Source organism: Eleutherodactylus coqui, chromosome 4, assembly GCF_035609145.1.
Source record: "Eleutherodactylus coqui strain aEleCoq1 chromosome 4, aEleCoq1.hap1, whole genome shotgun sequence".
Classification (NCBI taxonomy): domain Eukaryota; kingdom Metazoa; phylum Chordata; class Amphibia; order Anura; family Eleutherodactylidae; genus Eleutherodactylus; species Eleutherodactylus coqui.
In genome coordinates, this window is record NC_089840.1 from 244,877,321 (window position 1) to 244,895,315 (window position 17,995).

At 41.3% G+C, this 17,995-nt stretch overlaps 1 protein-coding gene across 4 annotated transcripts in view; it reads right to left on the bottom strand.

The window, feature by feature from the left end:
* EXOC6 (exocyst complex component 6) overlaps positions 1-17,995 on the bottom strand; it is a 232,202-nt gene that overhangs the window by 61,518 nt on the left and 152,689 nt on the right. For all 4 annotated transcript variants that reach the window (XM_066600991.1, XM_066600989.1, XM_066600990.1 and 1 more), the window contains one exon: positions 5,730-5,871. In XM_066600991.1, the coding sequence (XP_066457088.1) occupies positions 5,730-5,871 (142 nt within the window). The remainder of the gene's footprint in view (positions 1-5,729; positions 5,872-17,995) is intronic.

Consider the following 17,995-nt stretch of genomic DNA (forward strand, 5'->3'; position numbering starts at 1 on the left):
TGACGTAATGCTATAGCATTACATCATACTACATTCTGACAGGACGTCTATCAAGCTACCCAAGGGGATAGCTTGATAGGCAGTCTGCTAAGGCAGCCATTGGGCCTTTCAGAAGGCACCTGGCTGCCATGACACCTGCACGGCTCCCCCCGATCTCACTGCGGGGGGGCCGTATGGGACCCCCGAATATAGTTCGTGGGTTTTAAATGCCGCTGTCAGAATTGGCAGCGGCATTTAAAGGGTTAATAGCCACGATCAGCCGCACGGCCGATTGCGGCTATTGCCCGCGGGTGTCAGCTGTAATAAACAGCTGACGCCTGCGCTGTGTGAAGGGAGAAAGCGGCGCTATCTCCCTCCATACACGTCCTGCAACGGCAGGACGTAAAAACACTATGGGGCTGTCACTAAGGGGTTAATATTATGATTATTATCTAAAATACCAAAGAATTTGTATTCAATGGTGAAGTCTTTCTTTAGTGCCTCCATCAGACAGAACTTTCTTATTATATCTCAGTGTCATAATCTGTACGATCTAAAACTACCAGTCCTACCCCTTTAGCACAATTTGTAGATTTCTTGTAGGTTAGAAACTACTTGACTCTATTTGTCAAATTATGTGTTTTTTCCTTCACCCCTGTTCTTTCCAAATCTTTATAATGTATCCACACATTCATTATTCTTAGGGAAAACATTTAGATTTAAAAAAAAAAAAAAAAAAAAATCTTGAACTGACTATTGGGTTAATTGTGCTCTTATTTGGACTCCTAATTGGAACAGACTGCGCATATTTAAACAAGCTGACTTTCCTTACAAATGTATATACAGGATATCCAAATAGGACTGAAATTTACTCTAATTCAGGAACAAACTTCAAATGTTTACCAAGAACCATTTTTTGAGCATCAAAATATCTTGACCTAGATTAAAAATGCAGATTACTCCTAAATTATTTTTTTTAGGCTCAGCTCTGTTTTTATTTCTTTTCCCCTCCTGTTATTTTTTGAGTCGTCGTTGACCCGTGATGTATTTGTGAGGACTGATTTCACTCAGGATTCGAGGTCCTTTTATACCCTGAAGGTGCATCTTGCCAAACCCAGGACCTGTATTTTCGAGGGGGGCATACCTATTTTGATTGGGTAGCCAGAAACCCTCATATCTCCTAGAGTGAAACTTATTTTTGCTGTATCTGGGATATTTTGACTTTTCTGTATTGACAAATGTTGTATTTGTAAAAGATTCATATTTAGATCTGTATTTCGAAGCAGGACCTTTTAGAGTATTTTTACAGAAAATTTCTCAAAATGCACCTTAAAAAGCCTTCTTCTATGTTCAATTCTGGTCATTAGTCAAGAAGTAAACTTGCTAAAACGAAGAGGTAACCATATAGGTAAAAAATCCAGAACAATGACTAAATGTTCAGTAAATATCTTTTCCACCCACTCACGGTGGCCTCTAACCCCAATCGTTGACCACAAGAGTCGCCAGTCTGTCTGGAAACACATGTCTAATGAGGGCACATAATGTGTTGATATCATGACCGGCCAATGGCACTGTCAGGAAAATTTTGAAGTGTATAGATGACGATACTCCCTAGGCTGTCCCATATACTATATCTACATTTCCTTAGTGGCATAGTTCATTAGTGTGATGCCTGTAAAAAAAAATTGACACGTCCACTGTGCATTAGAATGACAGGAGTAGCGTTCCCTTGGAGAATATACACAATGACACACTGTGTTTCATCAACTATTAGTATACAACAAGCAGAGCAGCAGCACAAGCACACCTCATAAGTAATATACCCAGGTCACATTCAGTAGGTAAGATCCCGGAATACTCAAAGGTCTAATATCTCTTTCAATACAATCGGGCCAATTTTCATAAGACGCCCATTGACCTCACAGTATGTTTTTGAAATGTGGCGAGAATCTACAGTTCCTATTCATGCACAGGGAGAATATACAAATCTGATGCACATGGTGCCCCGGGAACCTCGTACTGCAACTATCTACTCCAATGATCATCAAATAGTATGTAGACTGCCACGGAACTGTATGCAAAAAAGTTTGGACTTACTAAGGAATTCATTGTTTTTGAAGAATTGGCATCTTCTCATGATATCTGGCCATTGTGCAGAGAGTCAGCAATCTAGTCTAGTTTTTTTGCACGATTTCAAAATATACTTTGACTTCATATATTAAAGCAGGATCCTTTCATTTGTGCAACGTCTCGCGTAAGTTCTGCTCTTTGAGCCAAACACCTCATCTCTAATACTCATCTCTAATACCCCATCAGTCTTGCAGTTTTCAGTGTATCTGCCCCTTTGCCCCTTTCACCCCCTTCATTCTATTTGCCCGCTTCAATAGTGGATTTTTCATTGAAGTTTGAAAATTATTTAAAAGAAAAAAAACTAGTTTTGAGAAGATTTCTGTTTGTCAAACCATAGACTCTGGTGAAGATCTTGACTTATGAAGTTCTTCTTTCTCCAAGTTTGATAGAACCAGGTCTTCTTGACCTTATTAAGGGGGTTTTGGGGACTTTAAAAAAATATACAGGTTTAAAATGGTGTAAAGCAAAGAAAAAAATTAATACTCACCTATTGTGGCAGCTCCACGTTCAGCGCTGCAGACTCAGAACTCACCACATGGGTGGTCACATGCAATTCATTATGCACATGACTGCTAAGCCAATCACAGGCCTCAGTAGCTATAGAAGAATCAGAAGAGAAGCCTATGATTGGATAGTCACCAGTACAATAAACAGTATGTGACTGCCTGACGCTTCTACCGCGTTCTGAGCAGCAAACACGTGGTCGGAGTAGGCGAGTATCTATTTTTTCTTCATTTTACACCATTTTTAGTCCAATAAGGGGACTTTATTTCTCAATACTTTTTTATAAAGACCTTTGCATTCCAATGCATTCCCTTTGGTATGCCCTATAAACGCAGTTCTGAGAGCCAGTCTCTGTTAGGCTCGGGGCTGACGATCATCTAGATGAAAACCCCTCTCATCCCTTGTGATACGGTGATTGATACTGATCCCGTTAGCACAGCTAGAATCATAGATTTCATAAAGATAGTAGAACATGCTACTTTATGAAATCTTGGCAATGTGATACATGGGATAGCCTTCAGTTGCCAACATGTTGTGACATGTTTGATGTGTCTCTTGAGAAAGCCATTTCTTTTTGTCATTTTAAATCCTGATTATGTCTAAAATGCTGGCAGAGCGGTCTGTGTTAATTAATGACATTTTAAGAAGGTTTTCATTGATGAAAAATCTACCTATTGTCTGAGACACAGAGAAATTATAATGGATATGACTTAACTTACCTTTATGGACTTACAAGCCTTTACTTTGGTTTATTGCTGCATGAATGAATAAACTATTAAATCTAAGTAGTATGCCTTACAAATGGTTTTTAGACTCGGAGTTCGTGGCTGCATTAAAGCGATCCTTTCGGGACAAAATTCTGTCTCGGGACCAGATGGTGGAGGAGTATCTTACCTGTACTTTATCTTCTCTTCCAGGCCTTTTGTTCTGCTAGTTCTAGTTCCATATTTAGTTGGGACTATCAATGTGCTGTAGCTGCTCATGTGATCAGCGCTGGCCAATCACAGAGCAGTTCATACTACCTATTAGTTAAAAAATGTTGGGAGCCATAATCACTGCTGAAAAATTAAGCACCCAACCAGTGGAATGGAGTGGCCAGGAAATGAACATCAAGTACAGGGAAAATACTCCTCCACCTTTAGGTCCCAGGACAGTATTTTCTCCTGAAACTGGATGGTAGCTTTAAAGAAGTTGTCAAGTTGTAAACTATAGTTTTGTCTTTCCTGAGTATAGGTCAACAGTAGTAGATTGGCAAGAGTCAATCGCTTGGGAGCCCCCCCCAGTTAGCCATTAGCTGGTCTGGCATGCCAATGCACCTAGTTGATTTCTGCAGGAAGCAGACAGCTCTGTTCCAACTACAGTAGCCATGCTTGGTATTGAAGGTCAAGTTCCCATTCATTTCAATGGAAATCTGACCTGCAATACCTCCCTGGACCACTACAGGGTGAATGTTGCTGTCTGCTTCCTGCAGAAATCGTCTTAGTGTATGAACGGATAGGTCCTGGGCGTTGGACCCTCGCTGATCTAGGGGAGGCCATCAATAGTTTACAAATGGACAATCCCTTAAGGGCTCAGCCACATGGGCGCCGATCCGCCGGTGTTCCTGCACGAATCTGACCACTGCACTGCAGGTGTGGACGACTCTCCGCACCGGCCGGTGAAAGAACACATGGCCGACAATGGAGCCGGTCATGTAGAGAGTCATCCGCACGCGGTGCGGCCGTCTCATCGTGCAGGCACACGGGCGGATCGGTGCCCGTGTGACTGAGCCCTAAGTGTGGAGTAGGAGCTATACATTAAATGTATTGCCAGTGGTTGTAAGAAAGCCTTTCCCAGAGCTTGTATAAAGCTGCAATACAGCCATGTGCATAGAGTCTAAGATGAAAAAAATTGGCTTATAGTTGAACCGAAATTTTCAGTCTGCTTGTCCATCACACTAGCTAAAATAGTAGCCATCATCCACTTAAATAGTAATATCTCATCTAAAGCAGCTAATTAGACAGAACGTTTTGAATTGTTGATTGTGGTATCAAAATAAAAAAGAATCAATTTGGATAAGTTATCATAATACGATGGCTTTACATTTCTGTGGAACTTATAGAAGCGACAAGTGTATTCATCACTGCACTCTGAGCGTGCTCAGAGCATGGAAAATATGGAAACCAGAACTGTAGTATAGGGAGTGGCTGTTGTCAGTTCTCTCCCTACCCCCGCCTCTCCTCACTACCAGGAATACTAATTACCCCTGAGTAAGTGTGCTTACCGGACTTGTGGGGATTCACACTCTGAAGGCAAACACACCATTGGAGTTCTGTGACCTGTATAAAAACACTCTGCACATGCACCCTTCACAGGGTTAATCCCCAGGAGTCCAGTAAGCACACTTGTCAAGGGGAATGTTAATGTTAGTGATGTCAGCGAAGAGGCGGAGTACAACCAGCCAGGATCGGGAGGGCGAGAGAGCGGACAGCAGTCACTGAATATTAATAGCACCCTATTTGTAGAGTATGGACAGAGTGATAGATTTAATTTAATATTAGTAAACAGTTTGCATTGTACCCAAATAATACCGTTGTAGGTTATTGCCATATTACTCTGTATCATACATTCAGTAAAGTTTTGTTTGTTCAAATGAACCTCTGTCAACGCCTCTCCATCACCGGCGTCATATTCCGCACCCGTCACGTGTTATTCTTGCAGTGATCCAGCTAGTATAAGGAGTTTTACAGGCAATGCTCTCTGGGAAATATTATGCAAATTATCTCTCCCCCAGAAGGAAGAAAACAGTATTTCTAGTGTCACCTATAGGGGTTTATCTTGAAAGGGGACTATGGGCAAACTTATGTACTGTATTATGTCTGCTGCAGGGTCTAAGGAGTGGAGCATGACAATGGGATTCGGCCTTTGGGGTTCTTTGAATCCCTGTGCCATGCTCTGGCCCTGCAGTAGGCATAACACAGTGTATAAGTTTTACCCACAGTGATCTTTCAGATTAATCACACACAATGTTAAATATCTGAACATAGTTATTGGGAACTCACAAGTATTTAGTAATTGGATGCAAAATGTCACATGTAAGTGCCAAGATCAGAACGGTTACTTGTGATTATACTCACATTCACATTGGATAACATCTAGGTTAAATTGCTGAATGGCTCCCATACTAATCTGCTTCAGCTCACTGTCCAGTAACATTTGTGTAAGTGATGTGGAAAGATGTTTGCAGGCCGACATACACGCAGTTTGTGCAACTTTCCCCTGAATTAAGAATAAAATTAATTAATAAAGCATAATAGTTTATTTTTTCAAAGTCACATGATTACTGATTTCTATACATCTGGTAATTTATAACATTTATATATAGCTCACATAAGCATAATACATTGAAATAGACTAATTAGGGCCAACATGAGTACATACAGTACATCCAACCTGGCCCACAATAGTGAAAGGATTGGAAGAAGGCGGAGCAAAAATATTCAGTGAATTACAGGATTTCCTTTTGAAAATGACTTAAGATTTTTTAGACTTTACCGCTTACATTAATAAAACATCACAAATAACTTGGAACAACTAAAGACTTTGCCAAATGTTATTAACACTGTCATGTTGTTCGGGCCAAGAATGGTAGTAGGACAGAACATACCCACAATCCTCATAGCAGGGTGGTGGGACTGGGCATATCTATATGCTACTCCAAAAGTCCGCAGGCACTTCTCAGGGAAACCTTATGTTGGAATCTCAAACATTATAATCCTTACACATAGTATTTTATGGAGTCCCTGCAGGAAAAAATGATGTACTTGGATTACAGGCTTTCCTACATTCACGTTTCTGGCTAGGGTGGGGTGTTCTCAACACTGATCAACAGGTCTTTGTCATGAAGGTGCACAGGTGCAGTTCCTCCATCCTTACTCCTTTTTCAGAGGCTGTGTAGCATAACATAACCACGCCCGCTCAGTACTACACAGCTATCTCTCCATCCTCTCTCTCTGGGTAGCTGCTGGTTGTTCCCCCTCACTGCTGATAAGAGTATAAAATTCGCCAGTAATGAATTACAGTGCTCTGTAATATTAGCTTTCTTTGCTCTCCTCTGATCTGTTCCACCATCCCCTGGCACGGTCATAAAAGCCTCTTTAATAGCTCAGTAAAAACGCACTGAATGAACATTCACAACAGAGCAGCAAACTAGGGAAGAAGCTGAGAAACAACTCATCAGTTTACTATGACTGAGAGAATTTGTTAAAATTTTAGTCTGCAGTGCTTTGGAAAAGCCTTCATTTCCAAAAAGACACAGATTTAAAAAAATGCAAAGGTGTACGTAGCCTTTAAATAACTGAACATATGATCAATGTTGCTTTCTTCTATATTTATCTTAAGAATTTTGAGAATAAAAACAAAGTTTAAACAATACATGTCACTATGCAGCTGTGCGATCAAATCACAAAGAAGGTGCTCGAGATCAAGAAAACTTAAATGTTAGACTGTATTACGGATTAGGCTGGGTTCAGATCTGTGACGGAGGCTTCATTTGGAGTCTTTGGTGCAGATATGGCATGAAATTCTGGATAAAATAGTATGTCGGAAGCCAAAAGGATCCCATTATAGTCAATGGGTCTGTTTTGTGATGTCGGAGTCCAGCATATATCGGATCCGGCACTTACTGTTCTTCTGTTGTTCGGCTCCGAGGATAGAGCTGAACAACGGAAACCATGACAGCAGTGTGAACCTAGCCCTAGATGTGTTCTGTCATTTGTACGAAATAGAAGGAACTCTATAAAAACCTTAAACCCACTTTATTGATATACAAATGAAAAGAGTGCTACTATATTTAAAGTTTTGTTATCCATTCCTTTTAAAGTGGTATTCCTTGAATCTCAAGTTATCCTTTATCAAAGGATAGGGAATAACTCGCTGATTTGGGGGGATCTGACTGTTGAAGACCCAAAGTGTTCAGGAATAATGCAGCATTGGTGATGCATACCTCCTGCTGCTCCACTTATTTCGATGGGAGAGCAAAAATAGGCAAGAATGAGCGTTTGCCTATCCCCAGCACTCCCACTAATATGAATGGAGTGACGGTGCATGCACGGCCACCACTGCATTCATTACTGCATACTCCAAACACTCCTCCTTGGGATCCCAACAGTCAAGACACCCCATCGGTCGGCTATTTATCCCCTCTTCTGTGGAAAAAGCATAACTAGTAATTCTGGGAATACTCCTTTAAAGGTGTCCCATCAGAATTTGGAAATTTACTAGCTGTCACAATTCCTCTGGTTAAACAAGCCTAGCTAATCTACCATGAGAACCAAAGGTTTTCTGCTAAAATCACACGTCTCCTGCTCACTGTAACCCCGTCATAAGGAATTTAGTGACAATAACAAGGGAAAGACAATGGTTATTACAGAGAGACGTGTGCCACCATTTCCCCAGCAGAACAGTATCAATGTATGCAGAGAACGAAAACTGGAAAAAGAAAGAAAAATCAATGGTCCACAGTTCATTTAATTACAATGTAATATGTCTGAGATACCTAATGGCTGTGTCATTTTGATTTAATGGAACAACTAGTGCATTTTAGTTTAATGTACTGCTCCATTAAATAAGCTCTGGCTCCTATTTGTTCTGCAATGATAATGAAATAAATGTATAGGCTGACAAATAGGTTGTCAAGAGAAATTCTAACAAACACTTTGTTTTTCTTTTTCCCCAGACAGATGAAAAGTTCAAGTCATTACAGGAGAAAACGAAAAGTTTTTGGAAAGTTCTTCCATTACTGTAGTTCCTGCCCATCCAAAAGGGATTTATACAGAGAGAATAAGACACATATTATACTTTTCTGAAGAGGTATATAAATAATAAATCCTCTCCTGAACCCACAATTCATATCCCAGAAACACCCATAATGCACTGTAACAATTCCCATTTGAAAGATAGAAACATGACATATGGTAATAACCACATATGGTTAATCTATGGAATCCTTCTTGACCATCATCGAGCAACAAGCAAGCCTATCTTACCCACCTCACCCAATCCTCAAGACATGAGATGTAAGAAGTTGTGTATTTCGACCATGACCTTATTAAAGAGGTTTTCTAAAGAACACATCCCCTTATCTAATGATAGCAGGCCTCGGCTGACAATCTCTAGGGAAAGCTCCAGCTGGCAACTGGTGGAAGTTATGGATGGAGATGTGGCATTAAAGGCCAACCATGTAATACATGGAGAGGGTAGGTCCTCCAGAGTTAGATTAATTCTTAAAGTGGTTGTCCAGTTGCAAACTATTTATGATCTATCTTTATAAAAAGAACATCAATATTACAGGGTGGTACAAAAGGTATGGAGACACCTGAATCAATGGAAACCAGTGGTTGGGAACGCCATCCTGTGTGTGGCATGCTGCTAAGGGGAAGGGGGCAAATCTGTGAGCTCCAGTGTCCAACAAGTTAAAACAAAGTCAATATTTTCTAATGGGAAGGGTGCATATGACATATGTATCTGATTGAGAATTTTATGAGGGATCCAAATGTGGCATTACTGAAATTGTAATACCAGATACAGCCTGTGAGCAAGTAGGGCTATGATTTTTTTTTCTTAATTTTTAATACAACCCCTTTAACATTCTCAATTATACTGGTACATGCCAAGCAAATTTAAAGGAACCCATAATGGTTCCTTCAATATAATGCAGACTGGGAGGTATGTATTGTAATTCCTAGCCGGCTCATTCTGTGTTCTGTCATCGATCTCATTACAAGCTCATATGAAGTGTTTGTGCTCCGAATACCCCTTGTCCCGCTCATATAGTTGTATTTTCTTTTTTTTAATGCATGAACAATAGTATTGTTCTAAGACTTCAACTTCTATGTGAGTGATTGATGGTTGGATTTCAGCACTGGTCCTTTCCAGCCTCTGAACTATTAATCACATCTACGGCCTGAGCACCGACTAACAAAAAGAAGCACTGGACAATAATCATTATGATGACACGACACATGGTCAAGAACCTTGCCAAAAGTAGCACAGCATGAGCTCCACCCAAACACACAAGTTCATTACAACACAGGGTTAGAAGGAGTAATAATTCATAGTCCCGACACTCATCAGACCGAAAGTTAAAGAGACTCTGTCACCTACTTTTAACCCTATAAGCTAAGCTAATGAGCTAAAAGTAGGTGATCCACTGAGTCCAGGGATGTAAGGGTTATACTTACCTCCGTCGTCGAACTAGTTAGCAGCGCTGCTCAATGCATTGAGCGGTGACTTCCAGCATTGACATTGAAGGGACAACAGAGGAGGTAAGTATAACACATTCCTGGACTCAGCGGGTCACCTACTTACTTAGCTTACAGGGCTAAAAGTAGGTGACATTTTTTTTTTCAAAATTACAGTATCTTCTATCTCCAGGAACAGGAACAAGGGTCTCCAAATGGAAGGAACACATAAAGGAATTGAGAGCGTCCTATGTTGTTCTTAAGGAAACATAATCCGTACTAGTGAATCATTTGTATTAGTAGGCAGGAGTTCAACAAAATAAAAAAAATAAAAAATTGTGCGCCCATTAAATAATATAAATTTAGGAATCAAAATGATAACATAACTTTTTAACTGTAGATATGAGGTTGGGACCTTACAGTTTTAGGACAAAATTCCTTCCTGTCTGGGGGAGTGGAGTATGTTACCTGCTGTTGTTCTTCTCTGCTGCCCTTCCGATCCACCGGTTTTAGACCCTGTTTTTAGCAGTCTATGGTGGCTGTAGCAATTTTCTAACTAATTAATGCACACCGTGCGCTGGTCTCAGATAGGCCAGTGCCGATCACATGAGCAGCTCTGGCCAATGAGAAAGCAGGTATAGTGTATTGGTAGTCCAACACTATCAATGCATTGTGGGGATCTGATAGTCTGAAGACTTTGTCGGACTTATTGCACGGCCGAAAACAGGACTCAAAACCGGGGGATAGGAGGAAGAACAACTGCAGGTGAACAAGGTTCATGTTGAACTGAAACGCGTTCTCTAGATGTAATCCTGTGATTGGGCACAATATGGAATGAAGCAAAAGATTTCTCACAAAAGTCTTTTGTTCCCAAGCTTGACTCTTTCTGTACACGGATAGCCACCATGACCGGATGGCGAAAAAAGGCTTGTGAATATGTCGCATTAATGGAATTAAGAGCAGGAGACCAGCTAAAAAGGTGGGACACTATTTTTACTTCATGCAGGTAGTAAATCCTTCTTCCCTTCCGATCCCAGGAAGAATTTTGTCCTGAAACTAGAGGGTCACTTGCTAGACATCATATATGAAAAACTCTATATTACACTATAGTGCTATGTATGATTATAGATCTAGTGATTGTGCTTATAAGGTCTTCTATAATTGAAGACTAGCGTGGAACCTGAATGTGTAGGATAAACTGCCATGGTGTCCATAAATACTAAATTCTGATCCTAACAGCTCATACGCATAAGGAAATAACAGCTTTGAACAAGCTCCAAGTTGTAAGGATCCATAACACAAAGCTCATAGCCTTCTTTGGGTCCTGCTGTACCTCAATATGCCTCCCAGTTTAATACGGAGGTATACAAAGGTGTTTTTGTTCTGTCGGATTACGGTATGAATCTAAAATAAAAAAATGGCACTAACAATGATCTTTACAGAAATACTTCTTCTAGAATAAATCCTTGAAGGGTTTTTCCGGGCTATTTTTATTGATGACCTATCCTCAGGGTAGTCATTAAGAGTTGATTGGCTGGGGTATACTGCTTGGACCCTGACCAATTAGCTGTTCAGGCACCTTCTACAACTGGCAAAACACAGGGTGCAGAGTGGAAGCAGCTAGTTCCGACCCCTGTGTAGTGGCTGGTGCTGGTAACTGCAGGTGCAGCTGTCATTGATTGTAATTATTAGCGCCGATCATAACACAGAGGTCGGAGCTATCGGTTCCCGCTCCTTACCCTGTGTATTGTACCGGACACAGCAGATGCCCGAACAGTTGATCGGCTAGGGCGCTGTTTATACGAACGATCTCACCAGCAACACTACACATGAAAATAGGAGATCAGGGAGTCATTTTTAAAGAAAAAGCAGACTTCCCGTGGCTTGAACAGCATGGTAAATAATCAGCTGGATTCAGCCAAAATTTTCCAACAGGCCAGATGATATTTTTGGCAGACTAGTCTGCTATCAGCCATCACAAATGACAGTTTGCATTAATTTTTCAACCAACAGTCGCCTAAAAAATGGCCAAAATGATTTTTAGGTGATAATTGTCTCATATGTATGGCCAACATTAGATTCAGTAGTACAGAATAGGTAAGACTTCAAGCCTAAAAGATAGATTCAAGGCTTATTTTCGGGACCTAGTTAGTTTCTGAAAAGTAGTTCAGTGTGTTCAGGCCAATACATATATCACCAACTGATCTGGCAACAATATACTACCAATGACACATTCAATGAAGGATGACACCTGTTTTCTATGTCCTATAGGTTCTTCTAGGAAAGCAGAAGCTCTAATTGTTTTATAGAAAGAAACCCCTACGACTAGCTTCTAATATTTCAAAGGAATTTGGGAAAAAAGGGAATCTGCTGACATGCTCTGTCCTTTCTATAATGGCCAAAAAGCTTTCATTCCGAGAACAATTGTGGTCAGGAGACATAAGCTCTCAGAAAATTCCCAAAAGGTCAGCCATATGCATCTTTACTTGCCACCTTCACGTTCCTGGTCTCCACGCTCTCTAGATTCACGCTTGCAGCCTCAAAAGCAGCTTTCATCATTCACAAGTGTGTCAGTCAGTATGATTTATGGACTGCATTCAGGAGAGTCAAGGCACATAGAATGAGAAATATGACTACAATCTGCTAATTTGTTTTGCATTGAGCTACTTACTACTCAAAGACTTGATGTCCGACTGAAATCGGCAACACAATTAACCAGCCGGTGACAGATTCATCCATCCTACCTGCCAGACTGTGCCAATCAAGGACAGCATGAGGCGACATTCGGGGAGAACAGTGAGGAGCCCTATTCTTTAACTTTCTGCTGATTGACAGCTTCTGAATTTAGCTAGTCGAGGTGGGTCATCCTTTACCCACTGGCTTTTTACTACAAGCTGTGAAATAAGGCTCTTACTGCCAATCAAAGAAACAATGAGCCAACACAAATAACCAACCCCCCAGCCTTAAGGAAAAATAACACAAGAGCTTTAAAGGTCATCCCAATATAACGATACATCAAAAGCAAACAGAGATCCTCCATCCATAAATACATACGCATATAAATGTAGAGTATCGGAACTGGGAACACATATATTAATATATTGTATGGTATCTATAGTCAATAATGACCGGCAGTAATATAACCTATTTTTTATGTGTTCTTGGGTCAGTAAATGCCCAGTTTCAATTGTATATATTAAAATAAAGTAACAAAAATGAAAGGTTATCTCAATTCAACTTTTTTTTAATTTACTGCCCCTCATTGTTATATTTTTAATTATCTAAACTAAGGAGTAAGTAGCAGTCTTAAACTCTTAAAAAAAGTCTCGGTTATCTTGTCTGGATTGCTGAAGACAATGACTTAAATAAATACATATCCACCATTTGGAGTATCTTATATACATAAAATATATATTATATACAATGTGCAAAATATATAATAAGGGGAAAATCAGAGAGGCCAACATAAAATCCCAGAAAATAGGATTTTTGCTGCAAGGAACTTTCGGCAATCACCCTTCCAGGGCCGTGACTGAAAATTTGGATCTTTCTTAAAACTTTTATTTAACATAACAATGGCAGTGCTATTTGGAAGAAAGGGTTACCCTAAGGCTACCTCATCTGCATATGTCACAGGGAACCTTCTTTTGGAAAATTTCTCTTGACAATAATGGAACTTTTTTTTTTCAATGCTTTTTCTATATTGTGTAACATAGGGACAGAATCATTGCACTGCACCTCCACAGGCCAACGCTCAATCCTGGGACTGGGCTAATTATCTCTATTACAAAATATAGCTTGAGTACATTGGAAAGTAATATGATAACTGGTCTACTTCAGGTAAGAAGTCATAGTCTGAGCAGCATAGGGTACTTTTAATGGGACGAATGTCCGGCGTATTTTACACAGGAGCAATAATCGCTCAGTATATGGAAGCGGAGCATGCTGGACATCTCTTCTAACCGCCCCTCTCCAGAGTAAACAGGTAGTTTGATGTACGACTGCCTGTTCGCACAGGCAAAATAACGAAAAACAGAAAATAATGGACAGGAGACGTAACCCTTAAAACAGAAGGCTCATTGAGACGAGGGAATTAACCTGATTCTTCTTTGTTAATTAACAGCCAGCACATTTGACGTGTTTCGGGGACACAGCCCCTTTTTCAGAAATGGCTGGATAGAGTGCTGGAGTCTGCGGGAACCTTGTCTAAATGTGACAGCAGTAGGTGTCCAACAACAGCACTCAGGTGCGATTGTGTAAAAGAAATACACAGCATGTCTTATCTTGGTGCACATTACACACTGTAGAAGCCCATTGAAATTAATGGGTGTGCGTAAATCCCAGCAAAATACTCAGGAAGGGCTCAGTCAGATGGGCGTTTGTTTTTTGCGCAAAACGCACAGAAATTTGCGTTACCGAAGCAGCCGTCATGCTGAAAAAAAAAAAGCACTTGGCTGCATTTAAAATTTGCACATAAAGTGCGGTGCCTGCTATCTTTGGGTGTGAAACCCCTGGATGTGGCCAATGGGGCTGGCGGCAGCAACGCTGACCCCATTGACAACATACAATGAAGATCGCGATCCTCTGGCACAGCTGTGGCAGAGGATTTCTTCATCTCCGCGGTGTCCAGTGTCCAGCGACAAGGGGACTCCCTGCGGGGATGAAGAATTTCCCTGTCACAGCTGTGGCACAGGAGAACGATGTTCTCCCATTGCTTTCAATGGAACCGGCGCTTCTGCAGCCCCATTGAAAGCAATGGGCTGCCGGCAACCCCTGCAGTGATTTTCGGGGAAGGGCTTTAAATATAAGTGATTACAATATCAGAGCAAAAGGAGAATTTATTGCAGAAAACTAAACACTTTAAGAAAGGTTCTAGTACCCTGTTGGATGGCTTGAAGCTTGGATGCAAGATGTGATACGAGTGGAGGCACATAGGTCCTGTATGGTATCCTGAGGCATATCGGTCTACATTTGCTGTAACTGAGCCTCTAGATTTGTGCAAAGTTGTAGGGTGTTGAAGATGGTGTCCTAGGTGGTCCGAAACAACATCTATTGGCAATAAATCTGGTGACCGAGCAGCCACGAAAGTGTGACAATGTTGTGGAGACATTCCTTTAAGACCCTTGCTCTGTGCAGCCGAGCATTATCCAGCTGGAAAATGCCTCTTGGAAGCCACCATGAGAAGAACACATGTGGCTGCAGGATGTCCTGAACATATAGCTGAGCTGTCATTGTCCCTCCTACCACTACTAGAGGTGACCTACTGTCATATGTGATAACCCATCACACCAGCAGTGGTGGCAGTGTGCCCTTCCACAGCAAAGACAGGATTGAGGCACTGACCCCTAGGTCTCCATACATGAACATGGCCATCATCAGTGCCCAAACTAAACCTAGATTAATCGCTGAAGACAACCTGGTTACACTCTGAGTTTCATCGTTCACAACAGCACTACAATTGGAGGTTATGAGGTGGGTGTCAATGGCAGTAATGAGACCAAATGTCCTTCAACGAAGTTTCTGGAAATGGTGCCACTTGTCTCTGGATGGTGGACAATGAAACAATTGGAGCTGCTCGTGCTTATTGGACAATCAGATAATTCCCTCTATGGTGGTCTGTCGAGGGTGTCCTGAGCCCGGTCGCCTTGTGTACATGCCCTCACACATCCACTGGTCTGAACACCTGCTAACGATTAGCATTCAAAATTATCACTGGATCATTCGAATTTGAAAGAAAATAGTTGAGTGTAAATACGGCCAAAGATTGAAGATAAATGATAATTCATTTGCTTATGGTTCATTTAATGCAAGCATGAGAATCATTGTTGGCTTGTTTGCTAATCGTTCGGTTTAAATACTGAATATGAACGACTTGCGAGCAAATAAACAAAACGATTAATCTGCCTGTGTAAACAGGCTGCACAAGCGAACTTTGAGATCCTTCACTAGTGCGAACGATAAATCGCGTCGTCTAAAAGCACCCTTAGACAAACAGCCCATTGATTTCAATAGGCACAATGTAATACTCCATTTCCCCTGCGGAGGCGCTACAGTGGAATTAAATGCTGCCAGATTGCTTAACAGATTACGACAGATAAATGGGTCTTAGCAGAAGGACACCATATATTCAAGGGATCCTCTTAGTACGAAGGTTCATCCGAGCGGGAAATCCCTTTCAGCCTTTCTGAGACTCTTCAAGGTAAGTCTGCTTGATGTAACATTTGACATAAAATGAGGAAACCCTTTGATAATATTTTTCTTCTGATGATCATGCTTCTGACCGTAACGCATCACCCTGCCCGTATATAATGCAGAAATACCTATGACAGAAACAAAAGTAGCTTCAAATGTAAATCAAATTGGAGACACATGCTGCCGGAGAGCCTTGCTGTCAGTCTACATGGACCTAGAATATGTTGTTCTTGGCAATTGTGCAAGTAGCAAAAAATAAGCCCATTTTCCTTCTCATTGATAAGCCGATATTAGGTTCTTCAAATCTAAGGCCTGATAAGGAGGTCGGCTTGTGGAATGTTTAACCCTTCCTCCAAGACTGAAGTGGATCTTGAGGGGTAGCGGCGGTCTCTCGCGCTCGGGTCACGTTTCTGTCTGCATAATGTTGTGCTCCACAAATAAAAGGTTCTAATTAGGTTAAAATATCTGGAAGGTTCTAGTGTGAGCCTCGGAAAGATTAGACAAACCACAGAAAGGCAAGTGGAGATTTGTAATGACAGGATTCCCTGCGCCAGTAATTCATTCTGGTCATGCTTAAAATATGTACAGGCGGCTTTATCACATTCTCATCAGAACATAATATTAAACCTGAGCTGAAGCACAAGCAAACACCCCACTCTGAGCTTGGCTACGGAAAGGTCATTGTATTCCTCATAATTCATTCTCTACTCTGGTGACATTTACTGTATTCCCAGCAAATTAATGCCATCCAGGAGAAAAGGCTAAGCTTCCATACTCACGTCTAGTGGAAGGCCGCGCTATAGAGAAGGGTATATAGGTCTATACATTATATATTATAGTGTACAGATAGATTTTCTTGCAGATCTTCTATCTAACACTGCAAGTAATCTAGATCCAGCTTCTATGGCTATTGGATTAATATGAGACAATTTAAAGTTATAAAGTAAAGGCCCTTTTACACGTGCCGATCACTGACGCTCGTAGGAACGCTCGTTTGTCTGACTGTTGGCCCATGTAAATCTATACCTGAGAAGCCAATGTACAAGCAAATGCTTTTTCATCAGCTGATTGTATCTTTTGTGTAGCTGAAAAAATGATCATCCTCAGTTGCACATCTACGGGTCTATAGTATGAGTAGTGCTGCCGACAGTGATGATTCTCTACGTGGGACCACATGAATGATTGCTCATCCTGCATAGAGTCTGGATTGGCCAGTGTAAAGGCCAGTTAGTTTAGTGCTGATCTTCTTGATCGGTGCTCATCTACCGGAGCAAATTGCTCCATGGAAAAGCTGATTTAGGCACAACGATTCAAAAGACGGCATTGAGCGACAATCGTTTAGTCTAACTGCACTGACATTATGCAGTTTTCGTTAACGAAAAGCATGTTGAAAGAGAACGATTAGCCTTATCAGGAGATCACAGCGGGATACAGCTGATACTATTGTTTCAGCTGTATCCCGTTCCGTGAACACAGACGGCGTATGAAGAACACAGCGGTCAAGCTGTGTTCTGCATACCCCGCTCAGAGCGCTCAGCTGAATAACAGCCGGGCGCTCCGAGCAGAGAACAGCTGGATGCAGAAGACAAGCACCCCCGCTTGTCTTCTGCATACCCCGCTCGGAGCGCTCAGCTGTATAACAGCTGGGTGCTCCGAGCAGAGAACAGCTGGATGCAGAAGACAAGCGTTCCCGCTTGTCTTTCGCATACCAAGCCGGAACACAAAAAGATCGCTCAACGTTTGAGCCGTCACCTTGCGCTGTAAATGCACACAACGATTATCACTCAAAAGACATCTAGTTATTGTAAACATCCAGTTCATTATTGAGAGAAAAGTCAACCACAATATATAGGAGACTGTGAGAGCCCACGTCCACGGAAGCGTAACAAATAAATCAAGTCCACAGTTGAAGGTTAAACATGAGCTAATGACTGAATGACAAGCAAGAAGCGTGAGGTTCTCGCCTGTCG